The 21,857-nt window shown below is 34.8% G+C and overlaps 1 protein-coding gene across 2 annotated transcripts in view; it reads left to right on the top strand.

Annotated features, from left to right (window-relative positions):
* LOC114877101 (tyrosine-protein kinase transmembrane receptor Ror) overlaps positions 1-21,857 on the top strand; it is a 226,489-nt gene that overhangs the window by 144,573 nt on the left and 60,059 nt on the right. The window contains exon 1 of one of the 2 annotated variants that reach the window (XM_029189254.2): positions 675-731. The exons of the other annotated variant lie outside the window; for it this stretch is intronic. Coding sequence (XP_029045087.1) covers positions 701-731 — 31 coding nt within the window. The 5' untranslated portion in view covers positions 675-700. Of the gene's footprint in view, positions 1-674; positions 732-21,857 lie in introns of those variants that run through there. 2 annotated transcript variants of the gene reach the window in all.

Here is a 21,857-nt window from a genome sequence, read left to right as displayed (position 1 = left end):
CGCCGTCCATTTCCTTGACATTCACTTTGGCGTCGTCGAACACACGTGGAACACACTTTGTCCCTTTGTCAAATGTTCCCTGCTCCTCCAATGGCTGCTGGATTCGTCGTCCGAAACCGATTTTCAACGGGATTTTCATCCCCTTTCCCATTCGTGAATCAGAATAACCATGCTTGGAAGTGATGCTTCCGAAACCATTGCTGAAATCATATATCGACGTGTAAGTTAGATGGTTTATAGGAAGTGATTCATTTTTAATCGTTGTTGATTTTATTTATTATGTTTTAAATAAAAATTAGGTAGGTGTATGAAGATGCAGTGGATATTCTGCTACTAATTAATTTATAGAATGAATTATAGAATAGTGTACGATTTAATTGAGACTTGGAATTCTTATTTCTATTTGCTAGTTGAAAAATATTTATATTTCATCAATTTCACTGAAATTCCCCAAGTATTAAGAAATAATTAATAAACAATTAATGGAACTCATCAAGCTGATTACGCCTGTGCCTCATTTTGGGGGCAGATGTCTAATTATTTAAAAAATATCAACATTACGTAATGGATAATAATAATAATTTAAATTTTATAATAAGTGCAATATAATTAATAAATTAATTTAATGAAAATGAGTTTTTAAATAAAAAAAAAATTTTAGGGAACCCGAGATTTGAACCGAGGATCTTCGGATTTGCAGATGTATGCTCGAGTGTGTTATACTTCAGAATGTAAGGAGATAATTAATTTTAACTATTAATGTCTGTTGAACAATTAGTCGTCTACCCCCAAAATGAGGTGTAGATGTATTCAGCCTGACGAAACCTCCCCTCATAAGTATACTTTCAATTTATCTAAATAGATTCCCTAATGAACTAATCTCGAGAGCATACTTAATGTAACAGTCATCTTGAATACTTGAAGAACCAATCTTGAAATACACAATCCCTTAGCACGATATTTCTCAATTAATATAATCAGTCACCCCTGTTACCAAATAAATCTACCCAACTAATCACTAACAAAATACAATTAAAAAAACAAATAATAAATCATTAATAATCCCAACAGACACTATCATTTGAATAAATCATTTCAATTTTTCCAACCAGGTTACCTAAATACACTACCCTTAAAAATACATATACCATAAATCTTATTTACATCATTCGCCTATTCCACCCTGTCGGTACCCTGATCAGCATTCAAACAAGAACGAATCGATGCTGCAAGTATACAAGCAGGGATTTAGTAGCGCGAGATCTCCCAATTAATCCACCCCCCTCGATCTTTAATGCACCCCGTCGAATTGGAAAGCAGTGACGAGATATCCATCGTTGTTACCAGCGAAATATCGCGTCAGTGGCGTATTAAGAGAGACGCGAGCCGGAATAAATTGTCGGGGCAAACAGAGCCGTCTTTTCGAGGCTGGTTGCCGGGGGAAAAAAAAGCGAGGGGCGGAGGGAAACGACGGGGATGGATTAGCTGGGAAGAATAAACAGGGTCGCGTGGCGCGAATATCCTTCCCCGGGGTTCATCCTCGCCTCGATGACGCGTATTAAATTCGTCGATACGCCAGTTTCGTGGACAAAAGATGGGGAGGGGGTGGTTTTTTTTCCTTGTCCTGAATAAATATTTCAAGCGAAAGGGAGAGCTGAAAGCTTGGCAAACAGCCGGCAAGAGTTTTCCTCCGATGCCTTCTCGTTTAAGTAGAGCCTGCTGTTATTAAGTAATTATGTACAGCCAGCCGAGGAGTGTCAGTGTTCGCGGGGGTGGATATTGTTTGCCGGGGTGCGAGACGGGAGAATAGCGGTTGGAGATGCGATCTTTGCGGGTGATGAAGAATTTTTATAATTTTAAGGGAAGGAAGTGATTTTATTTGTTATTGTGAGGGGGTGGTTTAAACTTTGGGAATGTAAAGGGAAATATCTTAAAATATTAAATAGATATTAACATAAATTTTGAAGATTTAATGAAAAATGATATTTGGAATCACAGCAGACGTGTATAATTAATAAAATAATTAAGTGGTTTTCAAACTTTTTTGTCTGACAGGACAAAACTCATGGCACTCATATTATTATTATTATTTTGCGCTTTTACAGTTAGTAAATATATGAAGCCTTTTATTAATATTTGACCTTTTCCATATAAACAATTCAAAATTTCACGGCACCCTTGTGGCGTATTTGCGGCACCCTAGGGTGCCGTGGTATCCATTTTGAGAAGCAATTGAGAATAATTGATTACAAATTCTACTTTATTTCGTTTATTATTATAATTTAAATCAATAAATATTTTAGTTTTGTAATATGCAGTATTACAACCGATCAGAGGTCTCCATTTTTTATTAATAACTTGGATAATACTTGTCATAGAGCGAAACTTTTTTGGCTTAATAATGTCAGGTAACTATGGAAAATTTTGGTACATATAAGTAGTTTTGTTGTATCAAACCGTCTCCAATTTACCCTAAATAGCTCAAGGGAGGTGAAATAATTATTTATATTCGTCTTTTAATCAGAGAAAAATAATCTACCAAGAAGCTCTTTATTTCCAACGAATCACAGAGTAATCCCACCCCTCGAATCGTTCCAAAAGTACTCAGCTCCTCAAGCGGAATACTCAAGGGTCAAGTAGGCTCTGAAAGGTTCATTAAGAAAAGAAACCCGTCTGATCGAGCGGAGATCGGTCGAGCATGTCTTCGAGATTCAAAGCGGAAAACGTGCAGAAAGAAAGGATGAAAAAAAGAAAGAAAAAAGAAAAACGCAACAAGCGAATAGGAAACTGAAAACTCTCGATAGATCACGCGTGAACGAGCTTCGGACAGTATTGCGATCAGTCAACCCCTAAGCAGTTGCAGCCCCTGTTCACGGTATCGTGGATACGCCCCTGACCCGTTGCCCCTGGCGAATAGGGTGCCTCCGTCGAGGAATGGGCTGAGTTTTGTTGGCGTACAACTTGAAACTCAATCTAACCGAGTCGTCTTCTTCGTGTTTCCCTGCCGCTGCCAGTTCGTGCTGCTCGCCGGAACTCGGCCTGTTGTCGGTGGTTCCGGAAACATGCAGGAAATTAGAATGAAATACAAGATCTGGGGATGCGCTTAGGGCTAATTCTACCTTGTTCCTCTGCGTACCTTTATTAATATGATTTGGATGACATTTAATTAACTTCTTTAGGAATATATAATTACTTTGAAAATTTCAGAATTAATTAACACTAGAACTACCAAACGTCTATGTGGATTATTTTTCATTATTTTTTCATAGCGAAACAATAGAGGGATTTATTTGTTAAAAAATGAATTCCATTTTCAATTTTTGGATTCTATTTTCTACTATAATATTTTACTGTCCTCTGCGTCCTTTTATTAATATGATTTGGATGGCATTTAATTAACTTCTTTAGGAACATATAATTACTTTGAAAATTTCAGAATTAATTAACACTAGAACTACCAAACGTCTATGTGGATTATTTTTCATTATTTTTTCATAGCGAAACAATAGAGGGACTTATTTGTTAAAAGAAGAATTCCATTTTCAATTTTTGGATTCTATTTTCTACTATAATATGTACTGTAATACAATTAACTCTAAATTAACACTATAACTACCAAACCAGTCAAAATAATTGGTTTCAAGTTTCTTATTTTAAATTATAAATGTTATCAAGGCATTTTTGTTAAAATGGTTATTGTCGAGATAAAAAGTCGATGCATATATTAAATTATGTTTCTTCCTTTATTTATTTAATTTTCTACATTATTTTTCACTTAAAAATAAGTGAACATCAAACGTTGGTAATTACAGTGTTAATAATTGTATATCATTTTATTAGAAAGATGACAAATCTCGAAGATTTATTAATTAAATTTCATAATTCTCGAATGGCGGACCATGGAGAACGTCACAATTCTAATTGAATTCTGTACTTTATATTAGATTCATTTTCATTCCATAAAAAAAATTCCTCTTCCACTACATAAAACATTTTTATTTAAAAATGATACATTTAATTTCTTGTTCCAAATAGAATTATAATTTATTATTTATTATATTTTCTACTCTTTTAGGAAAAGAGTCATTTCTATAGGGTGATAAGAAATAAAAAAGTGTTACACCTCTTCTCATTCTTTTTTTCCGTAAAAATACGATCAAATAGAAATTTCTGCATAGCCTTTTTGGTCGTTGAATGTGTCTGAAAGGAGAAGCATCTACCTTTTCCAGGCTGTTTCTAAAATCGAGATTCTCGTACCGCCCGAGGGTAATAAAGGGGTGAAGAGGTGGGCGAAATAGAAGAACGCGAGTGGATAAGAAGCTGGTGGGGTGGTTGAAGGGGGTGCGGATGACAAAGCAGCCTCGTTAGATTGAGTTTCAGGGCTGGAAAGGCTGCCGTCTAGTTTTACGGGGGAAATTTTCTGCTATGTAACATAAACGCAGCGACGGCGACAACAAACCGTCCGCGTTGTGTACTTGAGGAAACAACGCGGCGTGACTCGTTATTGAGGCGGCCACAAAGTTTGCAAGGCACGTTATTTACCGGATAATGACAGCGTTCGTTAAAACCAGCTTCCGTGGTGAAGTTGGTGACGCGCGGATATCGTTGGCACACTATTATTCAGGAAATGAGAAGGAAAGGTACAGAAGAAATCGGTACAGAGGTTTGAAAATTGTAATTGTAATTAGTATAATGTGTTAGGAATATAGGTGATCAAATTTTAATAGCTACTTATAGTGACTGGTTCCCTTATCATTCTAAGATTCTAAAATTCTAAAGTTTCAAAGTTTCAAAGTCTCAAAATTCCAAACATCCATAAATCCAGAGCCCTAAATTTCCAAAGCCCCAAAATTTCAAAGCCTCATAGTTCCAAAGTTCAAAAAATTAATAAATTCAAAATCCCAAAGTTCTAAATTTCAAATTCTCAAAGTTCCAAAAATTCTTAAATCCAAAGCCTCAAAATTTTAAAATCTCAAAGCTTCAAAAATCCATAAATTCAATGCCTCTAAATTTCAAATTCTCAAAGTTCCAAAAATCCTTAAATCCAAAGCCTCCAAATTTCAAATTCTCAAAGTTCCAAAAATCCTTAAATCCAAAGCCTCCAAATTTCAAATTCTCAAAGTTCCAAAAATCCTTAAATCCAAAACCTCAAAATTTTAAAATCTCATAGCTTCAAAAATCCATAAACCAAAGCCTCTAAATTTCAAATTCTCAAAGTTCCAAAAATCCTTAAATCCAAAGCCTCAAAATTTTAAAATCTCATAGCTTCAAAAATCCATAAATCCAAAGCCTCTGAATTTCAAATTCTCAAAGTTCCAAAAATCCTTAAATCCAAAGCCTCAAAATTTTAAAATCTCATAGCTCCAAAAATCCATAAATCCAAAGCCTCAAAATTTCGAAGTCTCAAAGTTCCAAAATTCCTTAAATCTAAAGTCCCAAAGTCTCACAATTTCAAACTCTCAACGTTCCAAAAATCCAAAGTTCCCAAGATCCGAAAATCCAAAAATTCAAAATTCAAAAATTACACGTCACACTGTAACACAGAAATACATGACTCAAAGGACGACCAAGTGAGAAAAGTGAAGTCTATACATATATATCTCGTTCGACTTTTAGCCGTAGAACGAATAACGGAGAGTTGGCCGGTTTTATAGCTTTCCAACGTCGAAACACGACTTGTAATTACGTTTCTGAAGGCAAATAAGAGCTCTGTGCCGGTGCCGTTTCAGGAAAGAGGCTGGAGACGAGAGAGCGGTGAGTTTCGTTGGCATACAACTTGAAACTCAATCTAACGGCTTTTCCACGTTTTACGCTGCTCCGCTTTCGTCCTACGATCCTTTTCCATCCCTTCCATCGGCAGCCACGGGGTTTCTTCTTAGGGCAACGGTGACACGGGTATCCGACTTCCCAAAGCCGAGACGCAAACAGAGGATACACCTTTGTCTGTCTTTCTAATTCACGGGACAACAGACCGGGAATATGTTGCCAAGTTTTCCTTCCACGTTTCGACGAATATAAGGAAACTCTTGTTTTGCGAAAAAAATATTTTTCCATCGCCTCGTAGGAAGAATCCGTAAAACCACTGAAATAACCGGCTTTGTTTCTTTCAAACGATACGATATATTTTTGTTGCCTGGTGAAACATAGGATAAAATAAAGCTCTTGGTAATCCCTGCATTTTATTTTTAATATACAAGATTGTTGACTCTATAGAATGATTGATCCTTTTCTTAAAAAAGTAAAAAATATAATATAGTGGGTTTCTTGATCCTCGGATGGCGGACCATGGGGAGAGTCTCTATAAAATATAATTATCTTTTATAGGTCAAATACTTTTTCTTAGAAATAGAATTATAGTTTATTATCTAGGAAGCTTTGTTATATTATATTTTATATTTTTCCTGGTCCACTGGTCCCTGCAATATTTTTCGACGATACCCAAAATTTTGTTAACAAAACATCACCCTCTTTCGGATTATTAGAAATTTACATAAATAATTTTTCCATCCCTTATCTTCCAATTCCTTCAAATTAAAAACCTTTTTTTTTTCTTTTAATCCTGTTTAGAAAAGTTCATTAACCATCGGACAGCAGACCATGGAGAGACTCCCCTAGACGGCGGACCATGAAGAGAGCCACAATTTTAATTGAATTAAATAATAAAATATAGTTATCTTTCATGGCGAATTATAGTTTATTATGTAAGAAGCCTTGTTATATTATATTTATATTTTTCCTGGTCCACTGGTCCTTGCAATACTTTTCGACAATACCGAAAATTTTATAAGAAAAAATCACCCTCTTTTGGATTATTATAATTTTTCCAACCCGTATCTTCAAATTCCTTCAAATTAAAAACCAACTTAGAAAAGTTCATCAACCTTTAAATGGCGGACCATGGAGAGAGCCCCAAGACAGTGGACCCTGGGAATTTATCCATCGCATTGACCTGGATAATTATTTTTGAAATCTTGGAAATGAGCAAAATTTAAATAAAATTCTTATATATTTAATATTCTTGAACCAGGGTAGGTTCCTTTATTTGAATTCGGCTTTCTCGTGCCCCGTTTCGTTGCAACGAAGCGAGAGTTCGTGTACACGAACGGATTATACGGTAACGCGAAATAATCGTCGTTCTGTCAACGACAGGAATGAGAAAGCTTCTTTATTCGTGGCCTCATTGGAAGCGCGTCGACGCGTTGAGGAATACGGATTGGATTCTTTAGAGAGCCACCCTCCCTTCTCTACCCGAACGAGCCTGAAAACTTGATCGTAGCTTTCTTCATCGTTGGGGTGACGAGTGATTCTTTGTAGCTACGGGGTCGTCCCTGCGGTTATGTTGCAAAACGCGGGACTTTTCCCCTATTAAATCCTTCCTTCGTTCCTCTGGCAACCCCTCTTTCTTTCTCCAACCCTCCAGAACAGAGCCACGCGTTCTGAAACGATCGACTTCAGCCTCTCGAGAACCGATTCACCATGGAATCACGGTTGTGACTCATGGGGTGCCGTTTTAATATTTTTTCTTTTTTTTTTTCTTCTAAGAGACTCTTCACGTCGAGAGATCCACGTGCAAGAGTTTGTTTTTTCTTACCCTTTTCAGATACGAAAATGTATTTAATTATCTTGAAAATTTGATGAAATTTCTTATTGATAATTTGATTGCTTAATTAATTACTGAAATCTTAGAAATTCTTTAGTATGCAGAGTGTCGTAGGTGTGCACAAAATCAATTAGAAAAGAAATTAGAAAAGAAATTAGAAAAAAGTTAGAAAAAATGAAAAGAAATTAGAATAATTTGATTGCTTAATTAATTACTGAAATCTTCGAAATTCTTTAGTATGCAAAGTATCATAAATATGCACAAAATCAATTAGAAAAGAAATTAGAAAAAAATTAGAAAAAAAGAAAAGAAATTAGAATAATTTGATTGCTTAATTAATTACTGAAATCATCGAAATTTTTTAGTATGCAAAGTATCATAAGTATACACAAAATCAATTACAAAAGAAATATATTAGAAAAAAAGAAAAGAAATTAGAAAAGAAATTAGAAAGATTTGATTACTTAATTAATTATTGGAATCTTCGAAATTCTTTAGTATGCAAAGTATCATAAGTATACACAAAATCAATTACAAAAGAAATATATTAGAAAAGAAATTAGAAAATAAATTAGAAAAAAAGAAAAGAAATTAGAAAAGAAATTAGTAAAATTTGATTGCTTAATTAATTATTGGAATCTTCGAAATTCTTTAGTATGCAAAGTGTTTTAAGTATGCACAAAATCAATTAGAAAAGAAATATATTAGAAAAGAAATTAGAAAATATATTTCAAAAAAAGAAAAGAAATTAAAAAAGAAATTAGTAAGAAAAGAAAAGAAATTAGAAAATAAATTACAAAACAAATTACAAAATAAATTATACGATAAATTTATCAGATTTCACTGTACAGAAAGCATATATTATAGAAAGATTTAATATCTAATATCTCCTAGGGGTCGTTAGTAGGAAAGGGGTTAATTAATCAGTTAGGTAACATATATCAGATTAGGTAACAGGTTACGATAGACCAAGTATCTTCGAAGGAGCATCTGGAAAGCAGAGAGAAAACGCAAGGTGTCGTGATATTCAGCTAGCTGATCGCGATTTCTCGTCGTATCACGTAGCCACGTTGACTGGCTACGTGTTTGCACCGTCTAACACGCTGATCTACCTAAACGCGCCTCCTCGACGACAGACATACCGCGTATATCCAAGGAACGAGCCGTGGAACACGGACCAGGGATTTTCCAGGGTATCCCAGAAGGATTTTGAGTACGTTGAAAATGGAATAGGAACAAACAAATACAGTGGACGTGCTTGGTCCCTTGGCGCAGGAAAATCAAGATCCACAGATTACTTTGAGCTGATGCGACGCGACGCATTTTGTCCCGACGTGAAAAAATAAGCCTCGCGTATGATATATCGAATAGTTTTCATTTCTTTTCTTATTTTATTTATTTAATGTACTTAACTCTTTTGCTCAAAAATTTCTTCATACAACATTCGATAACTGTTTAATCTTTAATAAATTAAAAATATAATGTACATGAAATTTAAATTAAAACACTGTATTTACTTCTGAATATATGAAGCTTGGCCTTATTTTGTTTATAAAATCTCTTTGTTATATTATAATATATTCATTTATATATAGAAAAAATTAATAATTCAAATATAGAAAGACAAACTCATCAACTTGGTCTTATTTGAAGAACAAAATTTTTATTAAGAGTAATTTTACTGTATTTGGTTTAATGTACATGAACTTTATTTTCTAACAATTGTATTTGTGCGTGGTTGCTATAATTAATGTTTAACTTACTACTATGCTTAATCAGTCGATAAAAATATGTCTCTTATTTCTAATACAATAATTGTATTCGTATGCAGTAGTGTGTAGTGCAGTGGCCTTCCAAAGATTTTTACTTTTATTTATAAATATTTTATTATAAAAAATATTAATTTTATAAAATTGTATGATTCGGTTGTGAATATACAACAACGATTCTTCTATTGTTCTATTATAATTTGGTATAAGACTTCCAGGTACAGTAATGTTTCTCACGTTGTCCCAATATTGTCATTCCCACTTTGTCCACCGGTCTCTCCTACGCTTATGTATGCTCGTCCAACACCTATGTATGTTTTAATTTTTGACCGGCCCCCATGATTTTGAAAATTTCAATCCAGCCCGTTCCTCAAAATGTTCGATGACCACTGGTGAAGTGTATTTGTAAGGGAAAAATTATGATGAAAAAATCCTGTTCTTTTTCAATTTCAACCCTTCATGTATATCTACTTGTATGTATTGTTTAAATAAATTGTGTGCTGTATTAATATTGTTTGATTATTATCAGTCATTTGTCCTTTATCCATTTAACGCACCTATGTTCTGTGGGACAAGGTGAAAACTAGTCAGTCTTACAGCGACCGCCGAGGGGTGCAGATCTACCTGTTAAACATATATATATACTTTTAATTTATTTTCTGAGTTTATTTAATTTACTTTTTTTATTTTCGTAGTTTATTAATTAAGCTCATAAGGGGGGAGATTTCTGATTTCATCCCTCGTGTGCGACTCGACTTAATATTCCCTCTGATTTAATATTTTATCCCTCTTTATGAGCCTCCCTAGGACCACGACTGTCCTTATATCTCTGTATTTCTGTACATGTTTTATTCTTCTAACCCTTACTTTTCTGCATTCTTTACATCCCTGCATCCCTTACACCCTTAAATTTCTTACGTCTCTGGATCACATGTATTTCAGCAACCCCTATATCTCTGTTTCTTACATCCCTTACGTAATCCTTGCATCCTTTGCGTATTCCTTGTACCCCTTGCGTATCTCGTGCATCCCTTGCGTAATCCTTGCATTCCTTGCATCCCTTGCGTGTCCCTTGCATCTCTTACGTATTTTTTTTTTTTTTTTTTTAACGTGGGGAAATCTTGCATAAGACCCCCCACCGTCCCCTGGGGGAGGGCAGCGGGGGAGTGTCGGATTCTTACCGACTAAAACCCCACGGCGACCTACTCGAACGTTAAGGGGAGGTTCCGGGTTCTTATATATATTACACAGGAACATCCCCTGCACATTCGTGCCCTTTCTCTAGAGAGCCTTAAAGCAGGCTCGCTTCACGACCGACACCGGGGGTCGCACCCAGTGCCGGCTTTATTCTGGGGCCCGCGAGCAATGACACCCTGGGCCCCCACCCAGGTCGTCTGCGGCCCCTTATTCCTCATGTCCCACCATCCCTGACATCTCTTCTTTCCTTAAATCCTTCCATCCCTTATTCCCAGCATTCCTCACACCCCTAACAACTCTTCAACCCTTACATTTCTCCATTCCTTACATCCTTGCATCTCTCATATTCCCTCATCCCTTACATCTCCATATGCTTCACATCCCTTTATCCTTTACATCTTTCTGTCCCTTACACCCTTCAATCCTTTACATCTCTCCATCCCCTAAATGTCTGTTCCTCCTACAACCCTGCTTCCCTTACATTCCTTTAGCACTTACTGATCCCTGAAATCACGTTTTCGGTGTTCGAAAAAGCGCCCTCTAGTGGTGAAAATAAGAACTAAAGTACGAATAAATTTAGCGCCATCTGGTGGCGGAAAAAGGAACTAAATCATGCAACAATTTTGGCCCTCTAGCGGCAAAAATGTGAACTAAAATTTCGACGTCGAATCAGCGCCATCTGGTGGCGGAAAAAGGAACTAAATCGTGCTACAATTTTGGCCCTCTAGCGGCAAAAATGTGAACTAAATTCTCGACGTCGAATCAGCGCCATCTGGTGGCGGAAAAAGGAACTAAATCATGCAACAATTTTGGCCCTCTAGCGGCAAAAATGTGAACTAAATTCTCGACGTCGAATCAGCGCCATCTGGTGGCGGAAAAAGGAACTAAATCGTGCTACAATTTTGGCCCTCTAGCGGCAAAAATGTGAACTAAATTCTCGACGTCGAATCAGCGCCATCTAGTGGCGAAAAAGGAAACTAAATTTTGCAGAAATTTTGGCGAAATGTAAGGGATGATGGGATATAAGGGATGCTGGGACATAAGGGATGCTGGGATATAAGGGATGCTAGGATGTAAGGGATGCCAGGATGTGAGGAATGCAGAGATATAAGAAGTGCTAGGATATAAGGGATGCAGGGATGGAAGGGTTGCAGAGATATAAAGAATTCCGGGATGTAAGGAATGCAGTGATATAAGAAGTGCTAAGATGTAAGGGATGCAGGGATACAAAGAATACAAGGATACAGTGATTTGTGAGTAGTCCCTGCAAGGTCCATGAAAAGAATGAAAAAAATAAATACCTGCAAAGTGTAGCCTTAGTCCATAAAGAGTAGGAATAGGATAAACAATAACTGGGAAGGGTGGTCCCCGCAAGTCCTATGAAAAGGAATAAAATAATATATAATTAGGAAGCGTGGATGTGTCCCATAAAGAAGAATAAAATAATTAATATCTGAAAAGAGTGGACTTTAGTCCATAAAGAAGGATAAAATAATAAATAACTGGAAAAAGTGAGGCGAAACTCACAAGGAAGGATAAAATAATAAATAAAAGGGGTGGTCGGCCGAGGCCCAAAAGAGAGATAAAATCCTAAATTTTATTCCTCTTTGATGAGCTTGTTAATAAGCAGAAAAAATAAATAAAGTAAATTAAATAAACCTCGAAAGACAATTAGAAGTATATGTATGTTTGATAGGTTGATCCGCACCCCTCGGCGGTCGCTATAAGACTGAGGAGGTCGCACCTCGTTCTATGTCAAACTCCTCATACTGGAAAGTAATTACTGTTATGTTTCTAATTTATTAAAGATCACACAGTTATTGAATGTTATATATATATAAATAACTTCGAAAAAAGATTACATGCATTAAATAAATAACTCAGAACTGAAATTGGTTAAATAAAATAATAACTCAGTTGCTTTTTTAAAATGATTTATTTACCAAGGCGCATGAAATGAATACAAATTTGTCAAACAATTATTTTAATAATCTTTCGGTGTTAATTGCTTTGGACTGATTTATAAAAAAACAAATAGAATCAAAGAGAGTAAAAATTGTAGTCACTGCTGACGTAGAAAACCTACGAAATACAAATTTTCCATAATTCCTAAATCTAGTCTAAATTCACGTCCCATTAATTAATCAATCAAACAATCGCAACTCATAAATCATTCATTTCCAGTTATTCAAACAGCTCTGACAATCTTGTCTCCATAACATGTACTTTCACAAAAACACTCGTAAATCAGATACTAGAACAAACTTGTCTCCATAAACTACAGCAAACCACTTGATACAACGTTTAACATGGTACACACGTTGCAAATGATTATTTAAATTCGAATCAACAAATTTTTACACGAAAACTTGTCGCAAGTATTTTTCTATTCCGAGGTAAAATAAAATAAAATAAGGAAGGAAAGTCGATAGCACTAGATACGGATCAATGAATTTCCAGCTGCGTGAAATCGGGGAATAATATGTTGGTAAAGTTTGCACGCAGTTAGATCGCGAGCGTGATAAAAGGGTCAACGAGACCGACGCGTTTTAATGTACCGGCTGATTGCGATTTTGTCGCGAAAATCGCGTGCACCTGGTGTTATCGCGACCGATAACACATTCGGACGTTGTTACGACCGGTGAAAGCCTGCTCGATTTTTGAATAATACACGCGTTTATTAATGAACCGGTCATTAAGACACCTGAATGCTATTCCAGCGACGATTACTGATTATTGCGAGGATAATCAAACGATCGTTAGCACTAATCTCCCGGCAATCTATTGTTTAATGACTCGATACGAAGAAAATTTATTCCAGTTAATGTAACTTCTTGTTATATAATTTCCTTAATTTTGGTTTAAAAAGAGAAATATATTTTTTAACTCTTACGATGAATATTTTTATTAAATTTTATAAACATACTGGAAGAGTGTAAAATTTGGAAAATAAAATTGGGGCTCTCTCCATGGTCCGCCGTCCGAATGTTAAGGAAAAGGGTTAATTATTATATGTATAGAGGTTGATAATTTACCCTATTTAAAATAAAATTTTGTAATATCACAAATTTACAACCTTATGTTTTCTAAAATTTTATTGATAATAAAATGAGCAGGTTGATTTATTATCTCATAAATAATTAAATTTATAATTTCCTAAGTAATAAGATTACCCTACTACTACAAATTTAATTTAATTTAATTTACTGAAATTTTCAATTATTTTCAACAAAATTTAAATCGTCCTGGATCGCGTATCTGTTTTCCATCTCCGTGTCGACCATCACCGATTTTCTCAACGTATTCAGCCGGTGGTCTCTGCAACAGGGGTGGTTAGCAGGATATCCGTAGCGTCGCAACAGGGGTGAATTTCACCCCTTAAACCCGCTTCAGGCGAACGGATACGTCGCTTTAAGCTCTGGCTTTGATGTCCAGGTCAGGATATCCCTGGTTCTCGAGCCAACGGAGACGCGTGCACCCCGTTGCACCCCTTGCTACGTGCTCCCCCAATTAACCGTCTTTTGCGGCTCTGTTACGCCGCTTCCGCCCTCGTACCGCTATCAACCCGCTCGCGACCACAGCTTTCGATCGTTATTTCTACGTTTCACGAGCCGTTGCTTGGCTATCTTTAATCAAATAGCCGAGTCACTTATATCGTAGACTTTTTGGGGGGTTGTTAGAAAAATATTTCAACCCTTGGATAGTGAATTGCTAAGGCAGTGCTAATTTGAATTTAATTTTTAGCAAAATCATTTTATGAAAATTAGAAATGTTTTCTGATAATGATAATAAATTATAATTAACACTCCTCTGATTTGTATCATTTATTACTGTGAAATATATATCATGATAATTATAATTTTGAAATTTTTATTTTCCATTCATAATTAAAATAATTCAGTAAAATCGTATGATTGCTAATTGCACATTCCATACATAGAACTGCTAATTAGCATTAATTGCCAATTATATTTTTCTAAAATAAAAGTTAATTATCAACTACTCTGTGTTTCAATATTAAACTTCAATATAAAACATTGAAATTCAATCGTCACGTATGGAAGCTGTTTTCCAATTACCGTTGCCTGTCTGAATAATAAATCAACCCCTGTTTCGACGATCCATACGAGAGAAATAAAATGAAAATATACAGTATAACGACGGGGAGAATTAGAGCCGACGAAACGGTTTCGCGTAGAATTTCGACAGGGTCGCTGGAGTTCCTTTAATTAGAAAATTAGTGGTTGTTCTCCGCGGGGGCGTGTAACCCGCTACCGTCCCTCAATTAACCTGCTTTTGCGCCTTAATTGCAGCCGGCAGCTCTTTCCACCTGTTAGATAACGAAACCACTTATGCACCCTGTACCAGTGTGGATGTCAGGCGAGTGTACGTAAATCTTTCTTTTTTTTTTTTTTCAGTTTCAAAGCGACTACCCTTTCGTCCCCTTTTCTTGTATTCACTGGTCCTTGGAATATTTTTCGACAATATAAAAAATGGTGTAACAAAGAATTACCCTCTTTTGGATTATTATAAATTTACAAAAATAATTTTTCCAACCCCTCTCTTCAAATTCCTCCAAATTAATAATTATCTGAGAAAAATTTGGATTGCGGACCATGGAGAGAGCCCTGATTTTGTTTTTTAAATTTAACACTGTTTCTTTCGATTTTTTCCAACCCCTATTTTCAAATTCCTCCAAATTAATAATTATCTGAGAAAAATTTGGATGGCGGACCATGGAGAGAGCCCTGATTTTGTTCTTTAAATTTAACACTGTTTCCTTAAAAATTATTCTTGCAATATATGAAAGCCTTTCATTACAAAATTATACATTTAATTTTAAATTAATATTCTTATTTGGGTCACAATTGACCCAGACTTTGCTATTTCAGAATTAAAAGAATTTTCATCGAAATCATCCCCTTCGCAGATTTCTGGAGCAAAGACACCCTTAACAAACAGAAGGCTAATTATCTTACGATGCATCCCTAAATTCTTCCACCCCCTAGATGAACATCTTATTGAAAATTCACCAAGAGACTCCGCTTTATTTAAAACACCCTACCCTTGATAGGAGCCGGTTTCACCAAAAAGAACCGTCCCTGCGATTTGGATTTAAAACAGAAGTTCATTGGTTCTCCCTTCGCGAAACCCAAGCACCCCTTGGTCCTCTTCTTTCACGCGCGAAAGGACACGCTCGTGTTTCCCCGAAACGTTCTGGACAGGAAAGTAAGTATTGTTCCCCGGTGAATTTCGTTGTCATTCGTCGATTCGACGGAAAGGAAAACACGGGGGTTGGGGGTGGACGCTCGCCGAGGTAAACAACCGACCACCCCTGTTGGAAAGGGAGAGAAACGTGACACGGTTCCTGTTTCCTTTTTCTTTGGTGTGCTGGTGATTAGATAATTCGAGGGTTGAATGGCAAAGGGGTGGATGGAGCCTTTTAGAAAATTAAGAATTTATGTAGAAAGCAAAATGTAATAAATTTCTTTTTCAACTGGAGACTCGAGTTCTATAAAAAGAATTTTATTTCATTGTTTTAGAAAGAACAGAAATTGTTCCACTATATTTTCCTCAATTTCGTTTTCTTCCCTTTTGATCTTCGTCTCTAGAGCAACCCCTGGTTGCTCGTTTCTGTCGAAAGATTCCTGCAGGATCTTTAATTTCACGTAGACGGGGAAATACGTAGCAAACAAAATTATCGTTTACAGTATGTGATTCAGTTAGAGAGGAAAATAAAGGGAAACCTTCGGCGACCCCTCTCGATTTTTAAGGGTGTCCCTTTTCGTTCGAAGGTAATTTCCTTCGATTTTCTTTGAGAACGAAGCTTGAAAATCGAAGCTTCGAAACAAGATATTTGGAATGGAAAACGAAAAAATTAAATTAAAGTTAAATTAAAAAAGTAGGAAATGTAATGCGTTTCTTCATTTTTGGACGACGGACCATGGAGAGAGCCACAATTTTAATTTAATTTTGCATTTCATATTATTTTCTTTTGTTTAAAAATTATACACTCAACTTTAAATTAATATCCTTGTATATGTTTCATAAATATGGGTCACGATTGACCCTGACTCCATTGTTCAAGAATTAAATAATAAAATATAATTACCTTTCATAGTTTGAATACTTTTTGTTCCAAATAGAATTTTAGTTTATTATGTAAGAAATGCATTGTATTATATTTTTTACTCTTTAAGGAAAAGAGTCAATGTATGTAAAGGAATAATGGAAAAAAAAATGAAACATTTTTCTCAATGGAAAAGAATCTGAAATAATTTCATTGGAACGCAAGGGTTGAAGTTTAAATAGTTAATGAGATATCAAAGAAAGACACACTTTTCCATGGGTGAAATTTGCCCCCGTGAAATGCCTCCCTCGGTATTCGAAGCGTGAAAAGACGCGGAAATTTGTTCGCAAGGGGGCGCGAAACAGCATACTTATGCACGATCTTCCGGCAACGGGGGTGTAAGGTCGTTAATCTGGCGTAAAAGGTGCAAAGTACATAGTTAGAAAGCGATTTAATTATCCACTCGCGCGATCTTTCGCCTCGACCTCGACCAAAAAACGGCGTGTTAATGGTCGTTAATTACTTCCACGGAAAATCAACCACCGTCGTACGGCGTTCTTTATTTAACACAGAGGGTGGCACAGTGTTCGTGACTCTTTTCGCGATAATGTTTTTTCATAAAACTAGTGAAATATTGTGCTACGAGAAAGCTTTTGAACCTTCAACAGTGTTTATAAAGCACTCTGAAATAAGTTGTTGCTTTTTGTATGCTTGTTTAATTAAAAATATAATGTAATTATTGAGATGAAAATAAATATGAATTTTTATAATTTGAGAGACTTTGATTTGAAATTAATTTTTATTATTGAGATGAAAATAAATATGAATTTTTATAATTTGAGAGACTGATTTGAAATTAATTTTTATTATTGAAAGTGATTATTGAGATGAAAATAGATATGAATTTTTATAATTTGAGAGACTTTGATTTGAAATTAATTTTGATTATTGAGATGAAAATAAATATGAATTTTTATAATTTGAGAGACTTTGATTTGAAATTAATTTTGATTATTGAGATGAAAATAAATATGAATTTTTATAATTTGAGAAACTGATTTAAAATTAATTTTGATCATTCTTTTTACTTTCATTCTTTTTTTTCAAATTTAATATACATGGGTCAAAATTCAAAATTTGGAAATCCCTATTCTAAATAAAAAGCATTATAATTTCTAATATAATTTAAAATAAATATTTTAATTTCCAAGAAGGAAACGTGTTCAGTGATTCAATAGCTTTTGTTGCAAAGTGTTATTGTATTATAAGATTCTACTCTAGATAAAGAGGTAACGATGAACACGATTCGCCTTTTATCTACATAATCTCTTTTCAATCCACCTTTCGAGGCAGGATGAGAAATTGCCTGGGGTATGGTTTGATCCACCCTCCCCTCCCTGACTTCAGATGTCACTTGCAGAGAATCATTTTATCCTTTCTAGGCCGTCACAGCGGGGCCTCCTTCGTCCATACGAAATTTTTCGCCTTTAATTAAAATTCACCGTCGGAGACAACGAAATGAACAGTCCAGTCTCGTTTTTTCCCGAAAAGAGGAGCAGGAATTTTTACCAGGAACGTCGATTAATTTGTTTTCCTCGTCAAAATTAGTGGAAACTTTTTATGTTAATTAGTATTTTTCTTTTATAAAATGATTTTATTCTCAACATTTAAAATTTCTTTTATATTTGGTAGCAGATTATTAAGTTTGAAAATTTTGTTTAATACACGCTGTAGAATATCTAATTTTTAAATTATAATTAGTAGAAAAAATTAAGTTAAAGATAATAGTGTAAAATAATCATCATACTCTAATAAAAAGTTATTATACTACAGACCCATTTAACCCTCATATGGCGGACCATAAAGAGAGCCCCACTTTTAATTTAATTTTGTACTTCGTATTATTTTACACTGTTCCTTTAAAAAATTATACATTTCAAAATTTAATATCATACAATTTTTGTTCGAAATATTTTATTATTATCAGAATATGAATAAATTTAGAGGCGTGAATTAAATTTAATAATAATATACTTGCGTTCTGAAGGCTCGAATAACATTACATAATGAACACAGATGTTTTATGTATAATTTCAGGGTTGCATGGAACCACAACATTATTCAATATTTAAATAAGCATCTCATTACTGTTCAATTCTATTCGAAAACTTCATTACATTATTTTAATAAAATCAATAAGTATATATTATTCATTAAGGTAAATTAATTACACTATTATAACTCTTGTTTACAATTATACATTTTAGTTAATTATATGTGCCTATTTGAGAGTCCATATATTCTAATCAAAATTTATTAAACTAACACTGTACCTATTGTGTGTTCATTAACTGTAATTCAATTAAATTTCATGTTAAATTACCAGTAGCATGGAGTAGCTATGCACTTTGAACCCTGATTCATTGTTTATTGTAATTAATAATCAACCATTTTGTATTAGGATTATTAATGAAAAGCCTATGTAAACATTTTGCGGAAGTTTTGAAGTTGAAATTAATAAATCACAAGTGCTATTTTAAATTATTTTTATATCATCAATTTTTACCATAAGAACAACACCCCTTTTGTTAAATAATATTTTAAGTATTCATATTTTTTTTAAACCTTCCTATCAAGATTCAATTCTAATTTCAAGAACTATCCAAACTATCATCGAAATCGTGATCGTCCCTTAGATCACCAAAGAGAACTATCCCAGCACCCCCGCAAAACTTACGAGACAGTCACGACCACGTCGTCGAACACCCTTCGCCACTATTTTCAAAACGACAGCTGGAACGAACTGAATTAAAGTTTAATTAAAGCCGGTAAAATTCCTGGCGAACGAAGACGAATAAAAACTAAAGAGAGAGGGGGAGTCTCTCTTGGACAGGAAAGGGGATGGAATCGAAGCTGCTGCGAGTGACGTACGAAATTGCTGGTCAAATCAGAGGAGGGTCATCGTAACACTGCAATCAAGGGTGGACACAGTTACACCCTACTTTTTTCAATTTCTCTATTTTATATCTTTCTGGAGTTAGGATATATTAGGGGACCTCTTCAACCCTTTTCAAGACCATCCGCAAAGGGGATGGTTTATCTTATGTTCATTTTCTTTTTTTCATGATTTTCTAGGGTGATTTTTCTCCTAATCTTTTAAAAATAATTATTGGCTTCTTTAAGGGTGCTAATTAGGGCAATTAATACAAAATACAAAATTACATTAAAATTGTGGCTTTCTCCATGGTCCGTCTTCTACAAATTAAGGGGTCTAACTAGTGAGTTTCCTCCTAATCTTTTAAAATTAAATTATTGGCTTCTTTAAGGGTGCTAATTAGGGCAATTAATACAAAATACAAAATTAAATTAAAATTGTGGCTTTCTCCATGATCCGCCTTCTACAAATTAAGGGGTCTAACTAGTGAGTTTCCTACTAATCTTTTAAAATTAAATTATTGGCTTCTTTAAGGGTGCTAATTAGGGCAATTAATACAAAATGCAAAATTAAATTAAAATTGTGGCTCTCTCCATGGTCCGTCTTCTACAAATTAAGGGATCTAAGGGGGCTTTTTATTTATACTATCAAAAAATATTTTCCCTTGTTGTTTGAGAAAAAAAACTTCTATTTACTCTGTCAAGAAATATTGAATTATTGTCACTCTTCTTCTTCACAAATAAATATTACCTAATTTTATTTAGAATAAGTTTCAATTTTTAAACCAAGTTCAGCAACCAATAGAACCCTCGAGGGTTCCATAGCCCAGGGCCCTAAAATCCTTAATCCGATCCTGCGTAAAATGCATTTGAAATTTTTAATTAATTCACCCCATGTGATAAATGAAAATAAATTGTTTAATTTTAATAATTTCTATCTAGATCTGTTTCTTTTCTTCCTGCAACAAAGACTCACCACCCTTCGCTTTCTCTTTCATCCCTTTACATGTACAAAAATGCGTATCCTTTCTCTTGCTCGTTCAACCCCTCGCTTGTTGTTTCTTTTTTCTCTACTCGTAGCTTTTCTCTCTGTCTGTCTTTGACTGCAGCGTACCAGGATCCTTTTGTTCGTCTCTTTCTACCCTCCTCTTGTTCCTACGGTCTCTTCTACGCCACTACGGCGGCTTCGTTATTTTATAATTGGCACTATCCGCCCTCTTTCATGAATTATTCCGCAGGCCGATAAAGTCGCGGAATATCGACGAGTTTCCCTCTATGGCTCTTCTCTTCCCTCCCCCTCCCGATCCCGTACACCCCTTTTTTTCCCTCCTGCTAGCCGGTGTCTTTCGAGAATCGAGCTTTTCATCCCCCGTAATTGTGTCTCGATCGATTATTATCTGCGAGACTGCGGATTGAAAGCCTGGATCCCGAAGATTATCTTTAGCTTTTTATTTACTTTGCAATTAGTACGCTGGTTTCCCCAGAATAATGCAAATTCACATTTTTTATTTTGAATTTCAATAATTCCCAGTGAATTATGATGATGATTAAGAGGTTCTGATTTTAAGTTAAATTATTAAAAACATTGGAAAAATTTACAAAAGGGACAATGTATAATTTGGAAAATAAAAATAATATGGAATAGAAAATTAAATTTAAATTGTGGCTCTCTCCATGGTCCGTCGTCTTGGGGATCGTCCTATTACATGTTTAATTAACTTTCTATGGGGTTGGAATAAAATAGACAAATAAAGTACCTGATAAATAGTCTAATGAACGTTGAATCAATTCTTGAAGATCAGCTTTTCGTGTCCCATGAAAAGCTACTAATAGTTCGGGTGACATAAGAGGGTTGCAGAAGTGTTACACAAGGGACAGTGTATAATTAAGAAAATTAAAATAATATGGAATAGAAGATTAAATTTAAATTGTGGCTCTCTCCATGGTCCGTCGTCTTGGGGATCGCCCTATTACATATTTAACTAATAACTAATAATGCAAACTCTGATTTTTATTTTAAATTTCAATTAATTTTAAGTTAAATTATTAAAAACATTATAAAATTTTACACAAGGAACAGTGTTCCCTTATGGCTCTCTCCATGGTCCGTCGTCTTGGAGATCGCCCTATTACATATTTAACAAACTTCCTATGGGGTTGGAATAAAATTTTTCAAAACTCATCTAATAAATAGACAAATAAAGTACTTGATAAATAGTCTAATGAACGTTGAATCAATTCTTGAAGATCAGCTTTTCGTGTCCCATGAAAAGCTACTAATAGTTCG

The sequence above is a fragment of the Osmia bicornis genome, chromosome 8, assembly GCF_907164935.1.
Source record: "Osmia bicornis bicornis chromosome 8, iOsmBic2.1, whole genome shotgun sequence".
In the NCBI taxonomy this organism is placed as follows: Eukaryota; Metazoa; Arthropoda; class Insecta; order Hymenoptera; family Megachilidae; genus Osmia; species Osmia bicornis.
This window is presented reverse-complemented; position numbering and strand designations above follow the sequence as displayed.